The 18,746-nt window shown below is 43.7% G+C and overlaps 1 protein-coding gene across 3 annotated transcripts in view; it reads right to left on the minus strand.

Moving 5' to 3' along the window:
• Positions 1-857: 857 nt before the first annotated feature.
• garnl3 (GTPase activating Rap/RanGAP domain like 3) overlaps positions 858-18,746 on the minus strand; it is a 488,036-nt gene continuing 470,147 nt past the window's right edge. For all 3 annotated transcript variants that reach the window (XM_063073433.1, XM_063073432.1, XM_063073434.1), the window contains 3 exons: positions 5,988-6,197; positions 3,973-4,093; positions 858-1,859 (listed from right to left, as the gene is read on the minus strand). In XM_063073433.1, the coding sequence (XP_062929503.1) occupies positions 1,700-1,859; positions 3,973-4,093; positions 5,988-6,197 (491 nt within the window). In that variant the 3' untranslated portion in view covers positions 858-1,699. The remainder of the gene's footprint in view (positions 1,860-3,972; positions 4,094-5,987; positions 6,198-18,746) is intronic.

Raw genomic sequence — 18,746 nt, forward strand, 5'->3', positions numbered from 1 at the left:
GGGGAAGTCCAGAACGAGGGGTCACAGTTTGAGGATAAAGGGGAAGCCTTTTAGGACCGAGATTAGGAAAAACTTCTTCACACAGAGAGTGGTGAATCTGTGAAATTCTCTGCCACAGGAAACAGTTGAGGCCAGTTCATTGGCTATATTTAAGAGGCCCTTGTGGCTAAAGGGATCAGGGGGTATGGAGGGAAGGCAGGTACAGGGTTCTGAGTTGGATGATCAGCCATGATCATACTGAATGGCTTTGCAGGCTCGAAGGGCCGAATGGCCGACTCCTGCACCTATTTTCTATGCTTCTATGGTCCCTACACTGACCGAGGGGGTCCGCGCTCCCTGCCGCTGACCGAGGGGGTCTGCGCTCCCTGCCGCTGACCAAGATATCCACAGTCCCTACCACTGACCAAGGGGTCCGTGGTCCCCAGGTCGGGGACCCCTGCACTGAGGCTGCACAATGCCTCAACTCCATTAACTTGAGTCATCCACATTTTGCTGAGGTAAAGACGGTTGCGAGCTTCAAATTCCTGGATGTAAATATCACCCACAATATACTCCCTGGCCAAACCAGGTGGATGCTTTGGCCAAGAAAACACACCAGTGTCTCTACTTCCTTAGAAGGCTAAGGAAATTCAGCACGTTCTTGGGGACACTCACCAATTTTTACAGGTACACTATAGGAAAACACTCTTGGCAGATATACCCACTGTTCTGTCAAAGACTACAAGAAATTACAGAGAGTTATGCACGCAGGCCAGTACATCACAGTGGCCAGCTCCACCATCTCAGAATCAGAACAATTTGGCCACCTGACACAGACTATTAAAAGAGAACCCATGCGAAAATAACATTGTCCAACATTATCCCAGATAATAAATACAGATTTATTTAAGCATATTTTTCACAAAGACATTTCCAGAGGCCCACCTCAGGAGGAAATACATTAAGAGGAGACAGAAAATGCTTGTCGTGTTTTTTTTCCCGATTTCCATTCACTTTAACAAAAATATTCACTTATCAGATGAACTGAACTTTATTTTAATTTGTAAAGAAAAAGACATTTTAAATCCCTTAATATTCATTTCATATTAATTAACAGAATTATAATCTACTTTCACAACAGTGCTCAACAGCACTGAAAATAGATATTTTTGTAGTTATGAATTCAGTAATTTTTGAGGCAACGTTTGAAACACAATACATTTACATCTGTTACTTGGCATAAAACCATAGGAATACAATATTTTAAGACAGTTGGTGTTTTTTTTTCCATCACAGAGGTCCAGCAACAGTGTCGACAGTACATATTCATTGAGTACAAAAAAAACACTGCTAAGAGGTCAAGGGTCAAAGGTCAAAACCAAACATCAGGCCATTTAAACAAAATGTACAAATCTCAGCCCACAAACGTCTTCCATTCAACGAGATAAATACACTGTAATAAATAAAATCGCCTGCAAAAATATTCCAAACCTTTTAGTGGAGACGGTTGTTAAGTGCGCAGAGGTTCACATTAAATTAAGAGAAGAGGTTATCGGTCTTGTGGAAGTCAACAACAGTGGTGGATCTGAGCAGACATGCACTGTACATTTTGGGCAGGGAACAATGGGTTACAGATTCATCGCATGGTCTGGGGCAGGAAGAAGGGACCTTTTCTCTTTTTTTTTAAAAAAAACGAGGAAACAAATGTCTCTGTAGGTTTTCACTTCAGGTCCAAAACTTCGTCGTCGAAAGATGCATTCAGGTGAAATAAACAGCTGGGCAGGGGGCTCTCGATCTTGGCTGCTGTTGTGTCTGAGTCGGAGCTGGTGGATAAGTGGCGCTGGGCTTCCGATTCTGTATCCATGACCTCCGCCAGAATCCTGGAACAGGAAAGCAAAACAGAAAGGGTTTATTGGTCATACAAGATGTAGATGCAATACCCCTTCTCAGTAGGTCAGACTGTTTACTGGTTTAGAGTTATAGAAAACTACAGCACTAAAACAAGCCCTTCAGCCCACGCTGAACCATTGCTTATTCTCACATTTTATAATTATTTTATTTTTGAGATACAGCACAGTAACAGCCCCTTCCAAATGCCTGCGCCACCTATTTACACCAATGTGGCCATGTAACCTAGTAACCCGTATGCCTTTGGAAGGCGGGAGGAGACTGGAGCATGCGGAGGAAACCCGCGTGGTCATGGGGACAACGTACAGACTCCGCAGAGACAGTGCCGGGAATGGAACCCTTGTTGCTGGTGCCGTAAAGCGTTACGCTAACCGCAATGCTACCGTGGCAGCGCGTGGAACAAGATATGGTGAAAAGCTTTTGTTTGCATGACATCCGGGAAGATCGTGCCACGTGTAAGTACATCGAGGCAGTGAGAAGATAAAAACAGAATGCAGAATGTAGTGTTGAGCTGCAGAGAAAGTGCCGTGCAGGTAGTCCAATAGGGCAGAAGACATAGGCCACTCAGCCCATCGAATCTACTCTGCTATTCCATCACGGCTGATTTATTATCCCTCTCAACCGTATTCTTCTGCTTTCACCCCGTAACTTTTGATGCCCTGACTAACCAAGAACCTATCAACCTCTGCTTTGAAGTGCTGTAGTATTCTATATTCTACACAGAGAGCGGTGGGCGCATGCTGTGGTCTGCCATGGGTGGTGGCAGAAACAGATACACTAGGGACATTTAAGAGACTTTTAGGCACATGGATGATAGAAAAATGGAGGGTTATGTAGGAGGGAAGAGTTTGGTTGATCTTAGAGTAGATTAAAGGGCCTGTGCTGTGCTGTAATGTTCTATATTCTATTATGCAAAGGCCACAATGAGGTAGATTGGGAGATCTTTAGGACATGAGAGATCCATTCAAGAGTTTGAAACTGCAGGATAGAAGCTATGCTTGAGTCTAGTACATACTCTCAAACTTTTGTATCTGATTGGTATCTCCCACACACTTGTTCATATCTGCCTTTGATTGATTTGGGTTAGGAACAGGAGATGAATCCCGTTATAACCTGGAGACTACCCTCCACTCTCCCATCAACACCCTGCTCCCTACTCTAGGCAATTGACAGTGGCCAATTAACCTACTGATCTGATCAAACGCTCACTTCTGTGAGACGAAGGAGGAACCCCAGACAGTGACGGGGAGAAGGTGCAAACTGCACACAACCCATTCTTGGGGTCAGGATCAAACCTGGCTCACTCGAGTTGTGAGGAAGCACCTCCACCAGATGCACCACATCCACCTCTGTGCACTCCGGAGTGAAAGTACGGGATGTTGCAGGTGGGGTGGAAGCATCTCCAAATCCATCGTTGCAATGAGACAACGGCCCATCTGAATGGCACGTCGGCCATCATCAAGAAACTAAGTAAAGTTAGGTGGTTTGCTTTTAGAGTCATCGGGTAATAGAGCAGTACAGACCAGAAATAGGCCAAGTTAGTCCACCTCTCCTTACACCTCAATAGATCATTGGGGTTCTATTGATGGTTGGATTGCATGATAAGTCCTCAGATTCGATTGGCCTTGGTCAAGTTTTAATTTGAAATCTGAGAAGCCACTAAATCTCTGTGGTGAAAACCCGCACAGGAGTCTTAGCAACACAAGGCCAGGCAGCATCTATTGGAAAAATGTACAGTGGACATTTCGGGCCGAGACCCTTCGGCAGGACTGGAGGAAAAAAAGCTGAGGAGTAGATATGAAATGTGGGGGAAGGGGAGAGAGGAATGCCAGGCGATAGGTGAAGCTTGGAAGTGGAGGGAGGGATGAGGCAAAGAGCTAGAAAGTTGATTGGTAAAAGAGAAAGAAGGCCATGGAAGAAAGAAGAAAAAGGGTGGGGGTTGGGGTGAGGACCACCAGAGAGAGGCAAGGAGATAGCATGAGAGAGGGACAAGGGGATGGGAGATGGTGGTGGCATTACTGGAAGCTTGAGAAATTGATATTCATGACACCAGGTTGAAGGCTACCCAAACCTCTTGTTCTTTACCTGTCACTGCTCGTCGATCTCACGGCACCTTTCCTGGGCTGTTCGTCTGTTCCTTTCCGAGACCACTTTTTGTGTTTTGGAGCACCATCAGATTTGGTCGTAGTTGAGTCCGTCGTCAGGCCTACAGTGTGAAGGAGGTACAATGTTCAGCCGTGAAGAGGAGCTGCCAGCTCAGAGGCAAACACACACCGTGACCAACCCCTTGAAAATGATAACATAAGGAAAATTCATCCCATCCACCCCCTTAGACCCTGGAACATTGAAGAGTACTGCAGAGAAATGGGAATCATGGAACAACAAACATCTTTCAAATCGGTTATTGCTAGTAAAATATTTATTCCTTGATTCGGCAAAATAAAACCAAGTTGCTGAAGGAACTTAGTGGGTCAGGGACAGTCATGGAGGGAGATGGACATTCAACATTTACTTGAACTGAAAGAGCGGTGGCGAGATGGTCAGTTTAAAGTGGTGAAGGGGAGGGATGGAGCAAAAGCTGTCAGGTGATAGGTGGATCCATGTGACGAGAGGTTGATTGGCATATGAAGTCATTTGCTCATTGGTCCCATTTTCTCATTGCCTCATTTGGAATGGGACAGGAGGCAACCCTGACTGAGTGTAACTGTGGCAAATGAAAGATGTTCTTTCGCGTTATGACACTGGCTGTCTTGTGCAACTGAGCATGAGACAGGGAGAGGAGTGGGAAGGGATAGAAGGGAAAAGAAAAAGAAAGAGGAAATAGAGAGAGGGGCAGTGTCAGCAAGGGATGGAGGGAGCCAGAAGAAACACATTCAAAGATGTAATAACTCCAGCTTCAGTGGACTGCACTTGTTAAGAAATCTTGAATAATGTTTAATCCACATCTCCCACCGAGGTTTTGCCTGAAGGTTTCAGATGCACACTTTGTAAGTGCCTGTCAGCTGATGGCTCTCTTATGCCATGTTTCACATCCACAGTGTGAGCTGCAGATACCCCACTCTGTCCAAACCCCGGAAAGGGTGGAAATATGAGCTATAGATATCCCACTCTGTCCAAACCCCGGAAAGGGTGGAAATATGAGCTATAGATATCCCACTCTGTCCAAACCCCGGAAAGGGTGGAAATATGAGCTATAGATATCCCACTCTGTCCAAACCCTGGGAAGGCACCACGTCTGTGATAAACTCAGAGACCTGCTTTGTGTCAGGCATTTTAGTGACTAGCTGGCCTCAGGAAGGAAAGAGGGGATTGTCACCTTCCTGTACTTTAAATATATGGGGAATAGAGCAGGAGTTAAAAAAATAAATAACTATATACATATATATTTTATGTGTTATTTCCTGCCTGTGCAAACTCAGACGGGCTTTTGAAAGGGAAGGAATAAACACTCCTTGAATTTTAACCATTTTCAGATTTCCAAAGATCATAGAACAGGGAATATTACAATACAGTAAAGGCCCTTCAGCCCACAATGCAATGCCAACCCTTTAAGCTACTCTTAAGATCAATTAGACACTTCCCCCCCACCCACATAACCCTCTGTTTTGTATCATTGTGCCTATGTAAGAGTTTCCTAAATGTCCCTAATGTATCTGCCTCTACCACCATCCCTGCCAGGGCATTCCATACACCCATCACTCCCCGTGTAAAAAACTTACCTCTGGCACCCCCCCCCCCCCACATACTTTCCAACAATCACCTCAAAAGTAAGCCTCCTTGAATTCGCCATAACCGCACTGGAAAAAAAAAATCTTTGGCTATCCACTTGATCTTATTATTTTGTACATCTCTATCAAGACTCCTCTCATCCTCCCTCATTCCAGAGAGAAAAACTCTAGGTTGTACAAGCTCTCCTCATAAGTCAAGCTCTTCTAAGCCTGGTAGCATCCTGGTAAACCTCCTCTGGATCCTCTCTAAAGATTCCACATTGTATCTTGTAGACCAATACGGTGTCGAAACATTGATTTGTTCATCTTTGCTATCAAGAAGGCCAGTTTCAGCTTGCCATTTGGGACAAAGGTGAAGTGAGCATCTCTTACCCAGCAATTCTTTGCGTGTTCTGCATGCAATCTCTTTGATCTCCATGCGGGACAGTGAGAGTGAATGGGTTACTGGCATCGGCGCGGTAACACTGGATGTGGGTGTTGTGGCAACCTTTGCAACCAGGGGGGACTTCAGAGGCCGTTCGATGCTCCTTCCAACGAGGTTGCTGAGGGGAATCTTGTAAATGTGTTTCCACTGAATCTCCCCTTCAAATATAACACAACAGCACGGTCACAAGTTAGCCACAGCAACACACACAAAATTAGCACACGGACTGTTAGGATGAGAAACAGCTTCTTTCCCCAGGCCGTGAGATTACTGAACTCCCGGCCACTGCCCAGGTCTCATTATTTATGAAGCACCAATAGCATTATACTGTTCACTTTTTAACTTCTTTTGTAAATGCACCCGATGCTAAATATCAACCTTCTGGAATGTATTTAATTATTTGTTAATTTATTTGTGGTAATATTCTGTTACGTGTTGTGTGTGTGAGTTATATGTACTGCGTTGTACACTTTGGTGTGCAGGAATGTTATTTCATTTGGCAATACCCATGAAAATAAACTTGATATTGAAAATGCTGGAGGTATTGAATATATAATTTGTTTATATATAATATTTGTATTCTGTAAGATTGGGAGGTTTAATATCTATGTACTAACCAGGTTTATATTTATATATCATAATTACAACAATGTAATCCCAATAACTTTGTATGATTACTATGTTATGTTAATCTTTATCATTACGAAATAATAATAAAAAGATTGAAAAAGAAAAAAAGAAAATGCTCGAGGAACTCAGCAGGTCAGACGGCTTCGGTGGAGGGGAATAAACAGCCAACGCTTGTGTCATCAGCAAACTTACTAACCCATCCCTCCACTTCCTCATCCAGGTCATTTATAAAAATCACAAAGAGTAAGGGTCCCAGAACAGATCCCTGAGGCACATCACTAGTCACTGCTGGTTTATTAGGTGCGTTAAAAATCAAACTTACAAAAATTAGTGAAAATAATGAAAACTGCCAGTATTTACAGACAGATATCTATCAGAAATCACATTAACAGCTCCCAGCTTATTCTGGTCCAGTGTGAAAACCTGGCAGCCCCCCATCTCCCTCTCACTGAGGGCAATGAGCTCCCTTTATTCAGCACTAGGACCTACCATCTTTAAATACCAAAGTTAACACATGAATTAGAATATGATGCACCCCACAATGTAGTTACAATTATATTACAAGATAAACAGAGGTATCTACCTTAAATACAGAAAGAACACATGCACCTTTACACATCCCTATTATGAAAGAAATAGAATATTCCGCCATATATAGGAAGAAAGTCACCATAAAGCCAACCCGGACACAACAGCTCGGTTTAGGACCCAATATGAGAATATACTGGGGAAGAGATTAAGGCGCGCACACTCAATGCAACAGCAGCAGAATGAAAAGATAATGTTTGTGTGTGTGTTAGGAGTGCGTTTACTGACTGCTGTCCGCCAAACCCTATGACCACACGGGTTTCCTGCAGGAGCTTCCGTTGCCTCCCATATTCCAAAAACATATGATTAGATGAGTTGGGGGTGTGTGAGATTAGTATGTTGGTGCAGGAAGTGGGGCAACACTTGTGGTCCTCCCAGCACGATCCTCGCTGATTTGATTTGACGCTGGTGACGTATCTCACCGTATGTTTAGATGTACATGTGATCAATAAAGCTAATTTTTAATTTCACATTGAACACACACAAGTCTTATTTTCTGCTCCCATCAGCTCCTCCCACATTGTGCCAAATCACCTGCGCATCTGGGGCAATCTACAGGGGCCAACTAACCTACCCAGTCCACATGCTACTGCGATGTGGGAGCGATACTGCAGCCCCTGGGGCCACAGGGAGACCACAAGAAGTCTGTACAGGTAACACCAGGGGTCAGGATTGAACCCGTATCACTGGAGCTGTCTGGCTGCAGATCCTCTAACTCCACCTTAGATGAAAATGGCATCGTTGAGCACACTTACAGGGAGAACTTCCCCCAGAAAGCAACGTTCATCATCAAGGACCTCCACCATCCACAGCATGCTCTCTTCTCAGTACTCCCATTGGGCAGGAGGTGGAGGAGTCTGAGGTCCTATACCACCAGGTTCAGGGACAGTTATTACCCCTCAGCCATCAGGCTCCTGAACCAGAGGGGATAGCTCACCACAACACTGAACTGATTCGACAACGACAGGCTCAAGAACTCAAGTCCTCAGTATTATTTTATTTGGACAGATTGTCCTCTTTAGCACATTCGTTGCTTGTCTTTGATTATTTCTCAATTTTCATAAATTCTATTGTATTTCCTTATTTTCCTGTGAATGTAAGAAAATGAATCTTGGGATACTATATGGTGACATATCAGAATCAGGTTTAAAATCACTGGCATATGTCATGAAATTTGTTCTCTTTGCAGCAGTAGTACAATGCAATACATAATAATAAAGAAAAAAAACCTGAATTACAGTAAGCACGTAGATATTAAATAGTTAAATTAAATTAGTGCAAATGTAAAAATAGAAAAATAAGGTCGTATTCATGGGTTCAATGTCCATTAAGAAATTGGATGACAGAGGGGAAGAAGTTGTTTCTGAATCGTTGAGTGTGTGTCTTCAAGCCCCTGTACCTCCTTCCTGATGGTAACAATGAGAAGAGGGCATGTCCTGGGTGATGGGGGTACATATATGTACTTTGATAATAAGCATATCTTGGAATTTGAATATTCATAGCTGGAAGTGAATTGAAGGGTCTGAGAGATAGGTGGTTACTCAGATAGACCTGAAACGGCTCTTGAATCTGTATATAGGCCTTGCTCGGGAAGCACTGAAGTTTACAATGACAACTTTGCAGCTGCCTTCACTGGGAACCGTGGAGATGGTCGTCTGAAATCCTGCAACCAATCGCAAAGCAAATGGATCTCCGGGAGGATCCTGAGAGAGCTTGAATTGAACAAATGCTACAAGGCAAAGGATTTAAAGTCCAAAGTTCAAAGTAAGTTTATTATCAAATTTATGTATATGTCACCATATACTACCCAGAGATTCATTTTCTTGCAGGCATCCACAATAGAAATACAATAGAATCAATGAAAACACACACACACACGAAGACTGATAAACATCCAATCTGCAAAATAAGGCAAATTGTGCAAAAATAAATACATAAATAAATAAATAACACTAAGAACATGAGTTGCAGAGTCCTTGAAAGCGAGTCTGTAGGTTGAGGAATCAGTTCAGTGCTGTGGTGAGTGAAGTTATCCGCCAGTTCAGGAGCTGCTAATTGCAGGGTAATAGCTCCTCCTGAATCTGGTAGTGTGGGATTTAAAGCTCCTCTGTCTTCTACCCGATGGAGCTAGTGAGAAGAGAGCATGGCCTAGACGCTGCCTTCTGGTGGGCAGTACCCCTCGTAGATGTGCTCAACGGTGGGGAGGGCTAAAGTTGTGTTAAAATGTCAGGGAAGCTGAGTTTTGAATTTTGAATTTTAACAGGATTATGCTTTCCAACATTAAATGCAGAAACAGTTTCACAAACTAAAGCACTGCCTGCTTTCTGCTTCTGGATGAGAAACATATTTGCTTCATTTCCCAATGCACTGTCTTAATGGAGATGAGATTCTGGTGTTGGCAGAAAGACAATGTTTGGGTAATCCCAGGTGTGGCTAGCTATTTTTACAGATCCTTCATAGGAAGCATCCTATCCAGATCATCACGGCTTGGCACGACAAGTGCTTCGCACGTGGTCGCAAAAACCTGCAGAGAATGTGAACACAGCTCAGTCCATCACACAAACCACCGACTCTGTCTATACTTCCCACTGCCTGAGGAGAGCAGCCAAGTAATCAAAGCACCTTGCCACCCCAGTCGTTTTCTCTTCTGCTCCATCCCCCCACACCACCTTCCATCAAGCAGAAGCTACAGAAGAACTAGAACACACACCATTGGGGCGAGGATAGTTTCTACCCCACTGTCATCAGCACCATCACGATGTGCCGTGACGTACGACGTGGCCCATCACGGTCTGTCCATGACCATGACTGTTCTTGGCAAATTTTTCGACAGAAGTGGGCAGTGTCTTTACAAGACGGGTGACCCCAGCCATTATCAATCCTCTTCAGAGATTGTCTGCCTGGCGTTCGTGTTTGCGTAACCAGGAATTGTGATATGCACCAGTTGCTCATACAACCATCGGCTACCTGCTCCCACGGCTTCACGTGACCCTGATCGCGGGGCTAAGCAGGAGCTGCAGACTAGCAGAGGGAAGGAGCGCCTTACACATCCTTTGGTGGAGACGTATCTTTACCCCGCCACTGAACCCACTATTAAAAAACTTCTATTCTGAGGCTGTGCCCTCTGGTCCCAGCCTTCCCCAGTACTGGAAACATCTTCTCCACAACCACTCTATCTAGGACTTTCAATATTCGGTGGGTTTCTATAAGATTCTCCCTCATTCTTCTAAACCCCAGGGAGTACAGGCCCAAAGCCATCAAATGCTCCTCATTCTTTCATTCCCAGGAGCATGAGGCAGATTGTCAAACTAGGGGACTATTCAAAAGTCTTGTAACAGCAATGTCGGTGATACCTTTGAGGAAGATGCCCTGGATTCTCCTTACAGATCCCACCATAGAACATAGGACAGTACAGCACAGGAACAGGCCATTTGGCCCACAGTGTTGTGCGAACCAGCTAAAAGGCAAATCAGAAACAGCCAAACATGAATCCCTCCTCCCTACACCGTGTCCATATCCTTCCATCTTCCTTACATCCATGTTTCTTAAAAGCCTCCAATGTATTTGCCTCTACCACCACACCAGGCAGTACATTCCAGGCATCCACCTCTCTCTGAGTTAAAAAAACACACCGATCACATCCCTCTTAAACTTACCCCCTCTCACCTTCAATGCTTGCCCCCTTGTATTAGACTTTTCAACCCTGGGAAACAGATACTCTCTAAACCACACAGCATCCTGGTAAATCTCCTCTGCACCCTCTCCAAAGCCTCAACATCCTTCCTATAGTGGGGCCAGAACTGTACACAATACTCCAGATGTGGCCTAACCAGAGTGTTATAAAGTTGCAACATAACACTTTTAAATTCAGTGCCTCAGCCAATAAAAGCAAGCATTCCATAAACCTTCTTAACCACCTTATCGACCTGTGTAGCCTCTTTCAAGAAGCTATGAACTTGGATCCCAAGATCTCTCTGCTCAGCAACACTGTCCAGGATCTTGCCCTTCACAGTGTACGGTCTCCTTGTACTTGCCCTACCAAGGTGCAACGCCTCACCTTTAACTGGGTTAAACTCCATCTGCCATTTCTCTGCCCATATCTGCAGCTGATTCATATCATGCTGCATTCTTTGCTAGTCTTCTGCACTATCCGCAACTCCACCAGTCCTGGTATCATCTGCAAAACTTACTAACCCCTCCATCTACATTTTCAACCAGGTCAGTTATATCCATCACAAACCGCGAAGGTCACAGCACAGATCCTTGTGGAACTCCATTGATTACAGTCCTCCAGCTTGAATAAATTCTTTCAACGACTACCCTGTGTCTTCGATGTGCAAGCCAGTTCTGCGTCCAGACAGCCAATTCACTGCAAACCCATGCACCTTCCTTGAACTCTGGACTGGCCAATGATGAGTCCCTAAACTCTAGGCCTTGAACTTCGGTCTCGACCAAATCACATCATCATCACTTGTTCCTCCTGCCCACATGGAACCTACCGACAACTTGTTGACCTGGGGAAGGTGGAGAGTTTGTCCACTCTCTGTCAGTCTGACATCCGACCACGGATGTCCCACATCAACGTTGTTAGTCCTTGAATGCTTAATGGAGACTTTGACTATGGTCTGACCTTTAATTTCCCACATCTCAGTCTCTAAACCCTAACCTGATCCCTAATTCCCTTTTGTCACAAACCTATCCCTACAGACCTAAAAATACACAATGAAAAATTTTAAAAAAACCTGAACTGTGACTCAATTCAGGCATTCCAGTGTGCTTCTGAACCCAGAAATAAGGCAAAAACCCAAAAAATTAGGCTATTTGGCCCATTGAGTCTGCTCTGCCATTCCATCACAGCTGACGTACTCATCAAAAAGGCTGGATCCATCCTTGGTTAAAACCTGGATTCCTTTGAGTTAGTGGTGGAGAGGAGATCGCTAAACAAACTGTTATCCATCATGGACAATCAGGCACATCCTCTCACGGCCTACTGAATAAGCAGCCGAGCACCCTTTCAAACAGGTTCATTCAGCTCCACTGTCACAAGGATCGTTACAGGAAATCTTTCCTACCAAATGCAATAAGCATATACAACAGTTCATCCCTGTGTGACAGGAGAACACATATCATAGAACAATAGTCTCTGCTTTATTATTTCATACATTATTATTGCACATTGGTACATTATTATTGTATATATTATTATTCTGTACTTTATTATTAGTTAAGTCTGCACACTGCTAAGTGTGTTTTTAAATGTTGCTGCTGTAATTTCCCACTCAGGATCAATAAAATACTTATTATTATTCTATTAATATTTACTTTCCCTCTCAACTCCATTCTCCTGCCTTCTACCTGTAACCTTCGATGTCCCAACCAATCAAGATGGTGAGTTTAGATCCCATTATTGACCTAAAACATGTTTCTTTCTCCATAGGAACTGTTTGAATTGTTGGGTGTTCCCAACTTTGTCTGTTTTCATTAAATATTTCCAGTATTTGCACTAATTTTCTTGGTAAATTGTGGTTTCTGCTAAATTGGGACACTTATGGACCTGTGCATTTTGGCCCAATTAAGCAGTTACCCAAATTAGCCAAAGTTTCATGGAAATAGTTAAAAAGCATAACAAAGACAAGCTACAATTTAAATGAGTTACAAGTCATGCACTTAAATGAAATGCAGAACAAATTAGATCACTACCAGTATTACCAATTAAGACAGTTCTAAGTTGTCTTACTGCTTATAAAACTGCACATTGATTCCCAATAGTTACTGATGGAAGAATTCATCACTGCTGTGTTCTTTTGATTGATTAGAAATGAACAAAATCAGTGCAGAAGACACCTAGTAGGCGTAATAGACTGCCTTCATTGCCTTCCTGCGTAAAGTCAAATAAAGAACAAAATTATCAAAAATTTCTGCTTTTTGAATCAGTGTCTGCTGGCCCAAATGCATAACATAACGCAAGCACCCACAATGAATGCTATTTAAAAACTGTTTGTTAATGTCTAAAGGCTGTTTTCGGTATTTCTAAGCCTGAACATTTTAAAGCACGGTGAGCAAAATAGTTCTGAATTGTCTTACTGCTTATTTCCCACCAACTATCAACAACAAAAATCACTGCTTTCTGAACACAAACACACAACTGGCACTGTTAAAAAGCTGTTCGCTCTAAGCATGGTGTAGAGTCTAACAGCCACACAAGGACACGCGACTCACAATAGATGGATACTGTTCGGCAATAGTCCCGTGTCCCAATTAAGTTGCATAGTGTTTCAAATAAATGAAGGGAATCCCGGCTATATTCTTGTCCTAAATAAGCACCTGCCTTGATTAACCAATGGCCTAATTAACTTGAATCCACTGTATAATATATAAAAGTCACATGTACATACATGAATATATATTGTATATACACACACACATATATATTGTACTGTGTAAATGTCTTAGGAACATGTAAAAAACTTTGTAAAGCAAAAATGCTTTCAGAAATAATGAAATGAAGTTTCTAAATATCAATAAAAACATAAAGAGCAGTAAACAGTAAAAATTAAAACAAATCAATATTTGATGTGACCACCTTTTGCCTTTAAAACTGCATCAATTCTCTTAGGTATACTGTTGTCCCATTTTATAAGAAAATCGGCTGGTTGGTTGTTCCAAGCATCTTGGAGGACTTCCCATAGTTTTTCTGCAGACTTTGGCTGTCTCGCGTGCTTCTGTCTCTCCAGGTAATCCCAGACAGCCTCGATGATGTTGCAATCAGGGCTCTGAGGAGATCATACTATCCGAAACTAATATTAAAAAATCTAGGGTGCCTACGACGTTATAAATAGACACAGTATATTAGGATCAGGAGTGGAGCTCAGTGTGGTCTTCTGCTGATGTAGCCAACTGTCACAAAACGTGTAGCCAGACAAGACACGGTTGCTGAGTGACATTCACTCTGTGGCCACTTTATAAGGTACATCCTATACCCAGTAATATGGCCATGATCATGGTCATCTGGTGCCGTAGCCTATCCACTCCAAGGTTCAACGTATTACGCATTCAGGAATGCTCTTCTGCACACCACTGCGGTAATGTGTGGTTATTTGAGTTACTGTTGACTTCTCATCAGATTGACTCAGTCTGGCTATTTTCGTCTGACATCTCATTAACAAGGTGTTTTCACCTACAGAACTGCCACTTGCTGGATATTTTTGTTCTTCATACCATTCTCCAGAACTGTTGTATGTGAAAATCCCAGGAGATCAACAATTTCCGAGGTCCTCGAAACACCCCAATCGGCACCAACAACCATTCATGGTCAAAGGCACTTAGATTACATCTGACCATGTCTACATGATTTTAATGCACTGAGTTGCTGCCACGTGATTGGCTGATTAGATATTCGCATTAACAATCAAGTGTACAGGTGTACCTAAAAAAGTGAGCTCTGAGTGTATATCTATGGATTCCAGTGAATTGGGCCGTCGGTAAATGAAGGTGACTGATGTGGTGTTTAACAGCTACAGCACCAGAAGACCATGAAGATACAATACTTCTTCCTCTTTGGGAGGTATATATCCTGTGCCTACCGAATTGCTTCCAGAAATTTCGGCCATTGCTGCTCTGCCGTCACCCCTGCCAGTGTTCTTTTCCAATCAATTCTGGCCAATTCCTCTCTCATGCCTCTGTCATTCCCTTTACTCCACTGTAATACTGCTATATCTGACTTTAGCTTCTCCTTCTCAAATTTCAGGGTGAATTCAATCATATTATGATCACTTTCCCCTAAGGGTTCTTTTACCTTAAGCTCGCTAATCAATTCTGGTTCATTGCACAACACCAAAGTCTGAATAGCTCATCCTCCACTGAGCTCAACCATGAGCTGCCTAAAAAGCCATCTCGTAGACACTCTAGAAATTCCACCTCCTGTAATTATGCACCAATCTGATTTTCCCAATCTACCTGCATATTGATATCCCCCATGACTATTGTAACATTGCCCTTTTGGCTTGCTTTTTCTATCTCCCATTGCAGTTTGTAGGCCACATACTTACTTCTATTTGGGGGTCTGTATACAACTCCCATCAGGGTCTTTTTACCACTGCAGTTCCTTACCTCTATCCACAATGATTCAACACCTCCTGACCCTATGTCACCTCTTTCTAATGATCTGATTTCATTTTTTCATCAACGGAGCAACACCACCCCCTCTGCCTTCCTGCCTATCCTTTTGATACAATGTGTATCCTTTGACATTCAGCTCCCAGCTCTAATCTTTCAGCCATGATTCAGTGATGCCTACAACATCATGCCTCCCAATCTGCAATTGTGCTACACATTCATCTACCTTATTCCATATACTGTGCGCTTTCAGATACAACACCTCCTGTCCTGTATTAGAAACATAGAAAATAGGTGCAGGAGTAGGCCATTCGGCCCTTTGAGCCTGCACCGCCATTTATTATGATCATGGCTGATCATCCAACTCAGAACCCCGCCCCAGTCTTCCCTCCATACCCCCGACCCCCGTAGCCACAAGGGCCATATCTAACTCCCTCTTAAATATAGCCAATGAACTGGCCTCAACTGTTTCCTGTGGCAGAGAATTCCACAGATTCACCACTCTCTGTGTGAAGAAGTTTTTCCTAATCTCAGTCCTAAAAGGCTTCCCCTTTATCCTCAAACTGTGACCCCTTGTTCTGGACTTCCCCAACATCGTGAACAATCTTCCTGCATCTAGCCTGTCCAATCCCTTTAGGATTTTATACGTTTCAATCAGATCCCCCCTCAATCTTCTAAATTCCAACGAGTACAAGCCCAGTTCATCCAGTCTTTCTTCATATGAAAGTCCTGCCATCCCAGGAATCAATCTGGTGAACCTTCTTTGTACTCCCTCTATGGCAAGGATGTCTTTCCTCAGATTAGGGGACCAAAACTGCACACAATACTCCAGGTGTGGTCTCACCAAGGCCTTGTACAACTGCAGTAGTACCTCCCTGCTCCTGTACTCGAATCCTCTCGCTATAAATGCCAGCATACCATTCGCCTTTTTCACCACCTGCTGTACCTGCATGCCCACTTTCAATGACTGGTGTATAATGACACCCAGGTCTCGTTGCACCTCCCCTTGTCGATTTTGTCTGCCTTTTACGTTGCAACTCATCCTGTTGTCTGCAATTTTGCCCTATAACAGCCTCTGTTTGTAAACCAGCTACATACCTCATCTACAGCATTATGATGTGCCTTTCCTACGCTGCTTCTTGCATTGAAATATATGCAGCTCAGGACACTAGTCGCACCATGCTCAAAATTCCTAACTTTGTCTGAGGACTTGCCAAGATCTGCCCCCCCACAACCTCTCCGCTAACTATTCTGGCACTCTGGTTCCCATCCCTCTGCAACTCTAGTTTAAACCCCATTGTGCAGCATTAACAAATCATCCTGCTAGGGTATTAGTCCTCCTCCTGTTCAGGTGCAAACAGTCTGTTCTGTATAGGTCCCACCTTCACTGGAAGAGAGCACAAATACCCAAAAATCTTTTGCCCATCCTCCTACACCAATGCCTTAGCCACGTAATAAATTGTATAATCTTCCTAGTTCTGGCCTCACTAGCACATAGTACAGGTAGCAATCCTGAGATCACAACCCTGGAGTTCCTGCCCTTTAACTTAGCATTTAACTCCATGAACTCCCTATGCAGAACCTCGACCCTCGTCCAAACTATGTCACTGGTACCTACATGAACCACAATCTTTGACTGTTCACCCTTCCACTTAAGAATACTGAGGACTCAATCCGAGATATCCCAGACACCGACACCCGGGAGGCAACACAGCATCCAGGAATCTCGTTCTTGCCTACAGAACCTCCTGTCCCTTCCCTTAACTAACGAATCCCGTATCACCACAACTCACCTCTTCTTCCCCTTCCCTTCTGAGTCATAGAGGCAACTCAGTGCCAGAGATCTGACCACTGTGACTTCCCTCCGTTAGATCAACCACGAACCTCCCCCCAACAGTATCCAAAGTGACATATCTGTTGTTGAGGGGGATGGCTACAGATGTGCTCTGCAATGGCTCCTTAACCCCTTTCCCCTTCCTGACTGTCATCCCTTTTTCTATGTCCTGCACTTTGGGTGTAAATATCTCTCCCTGTGTCCTATCTATCACCCTATCAGCTTCCTGAATGATCCAAAGTTCATCCAGTTCCAGCTCCAACTCCCGAACGCAGTTTGTTAGAAGTTGTGGCAGAATGTACTTCTTGCAGTTGTGGTCACCAGGGACACTGGTAGTCTCCCTGCCTTCCCACAATCCATAAGAGGAGATGTCAACCATCCTGCCAGGCATCTCTACTGTCCCAGCAGACAGAAAGAAGAGAAGGAAAAAAAAACTTGAGCTTTTCTTTCCTTTGCTTTCTCTGACTGAAGCCTCTTTTCACCGAAGCCTTGAAGAATTAGGAACTAATACACATTTTTAGAGTGCTGCAGAGGTATTGGCTCTGCTTTAATTTATTCTGTATCTTACATAAATATTGAAATACTCAGTTGAAAGGTCATTTGTCTTTTTTTATACTTTTTAAATAATTTCCATGACACTTAGGACTTTATTCCTTCAAATGTAGAAGACTGAGAGGACACTTGAGAGGGGTATAGATGGGGTAAATGCAAGCAGGCTTTTTCCACAGGTTGGGTGGGCCTACAACCAGAGGTCATGGGTTAAGGGTGAAAGGTGAAAAGTTTAAGGGGAACAAGAGGGGAAACTTCTTCACTCAGAGGGTCGTGAGAGTGTGGAACGAGCTGCCAGCACAAGTGGTGCATATGAGCTCGATTTCAACGTTTAAGCAAAGTCTGGATGGGTACATGGATCATAGGGGTATGGAGGGCTATGGTCCCAGAGCAGGCTGATGGGAGTAGGCAGTTTAAAATGGTTTCAGCATGGACTAGATGGGCTGAAGGGCCTAGTTCTGAGCTGTACTTTTCCTTGAATCTATGACTTTGGCTAATTAGGGCTGCCGCTTAACTGGGCCAAAATGACTGATCCCGATGTGCCATAATATAAATAGAATTAAAGTCCTAATGAATCTTTTGCAACATGAAAGCTTGTGCAGCAGGAGGTACAGCAAATCGCTGACCTTTGCGGGGTGTACCAGTTGTGAGAAAAGAAATCAGAAACTCATTAATCTCTTCCCAGTAAGGAAGCAGTAAATGACAAGTGAACTGTGCTTGTTCTGACAAGCTGAAAAACATACAAGTCATTCCTCCAGTGGGTAGTGACGCAAAGTGGGCAGCTGCAGGTGCAGCAGAGGTTTCCCCAGGGCGAGGAGACAGCACTGGGAATAAGAGGTAGATGGACTCTGTCTATACTTCTCACTACCTAAGTAAAGCAGCCAGCATTATCAAAGACCCCAACCAACCTGGACGTTCTCTCCTCTCCCCTCCCCTCAGGCAGAAGATAATAAAAGCCTGAAAGCATATACTGCTGAGATCGACAGCTCTT

Source organism: Mobula hypostoma, chromosome 21 (assembly GCF_963921235.1).
Source record: "Mobula hypostoma chromosome 21, sMobHyp1.1, whole genome shotgun sequence".
NCBI lineage: Eukaryota > Metazoa > Chordata > Chondrichthyes > Myliobatiformes > Myliobatidae > Mobula > Mobula hypostoma.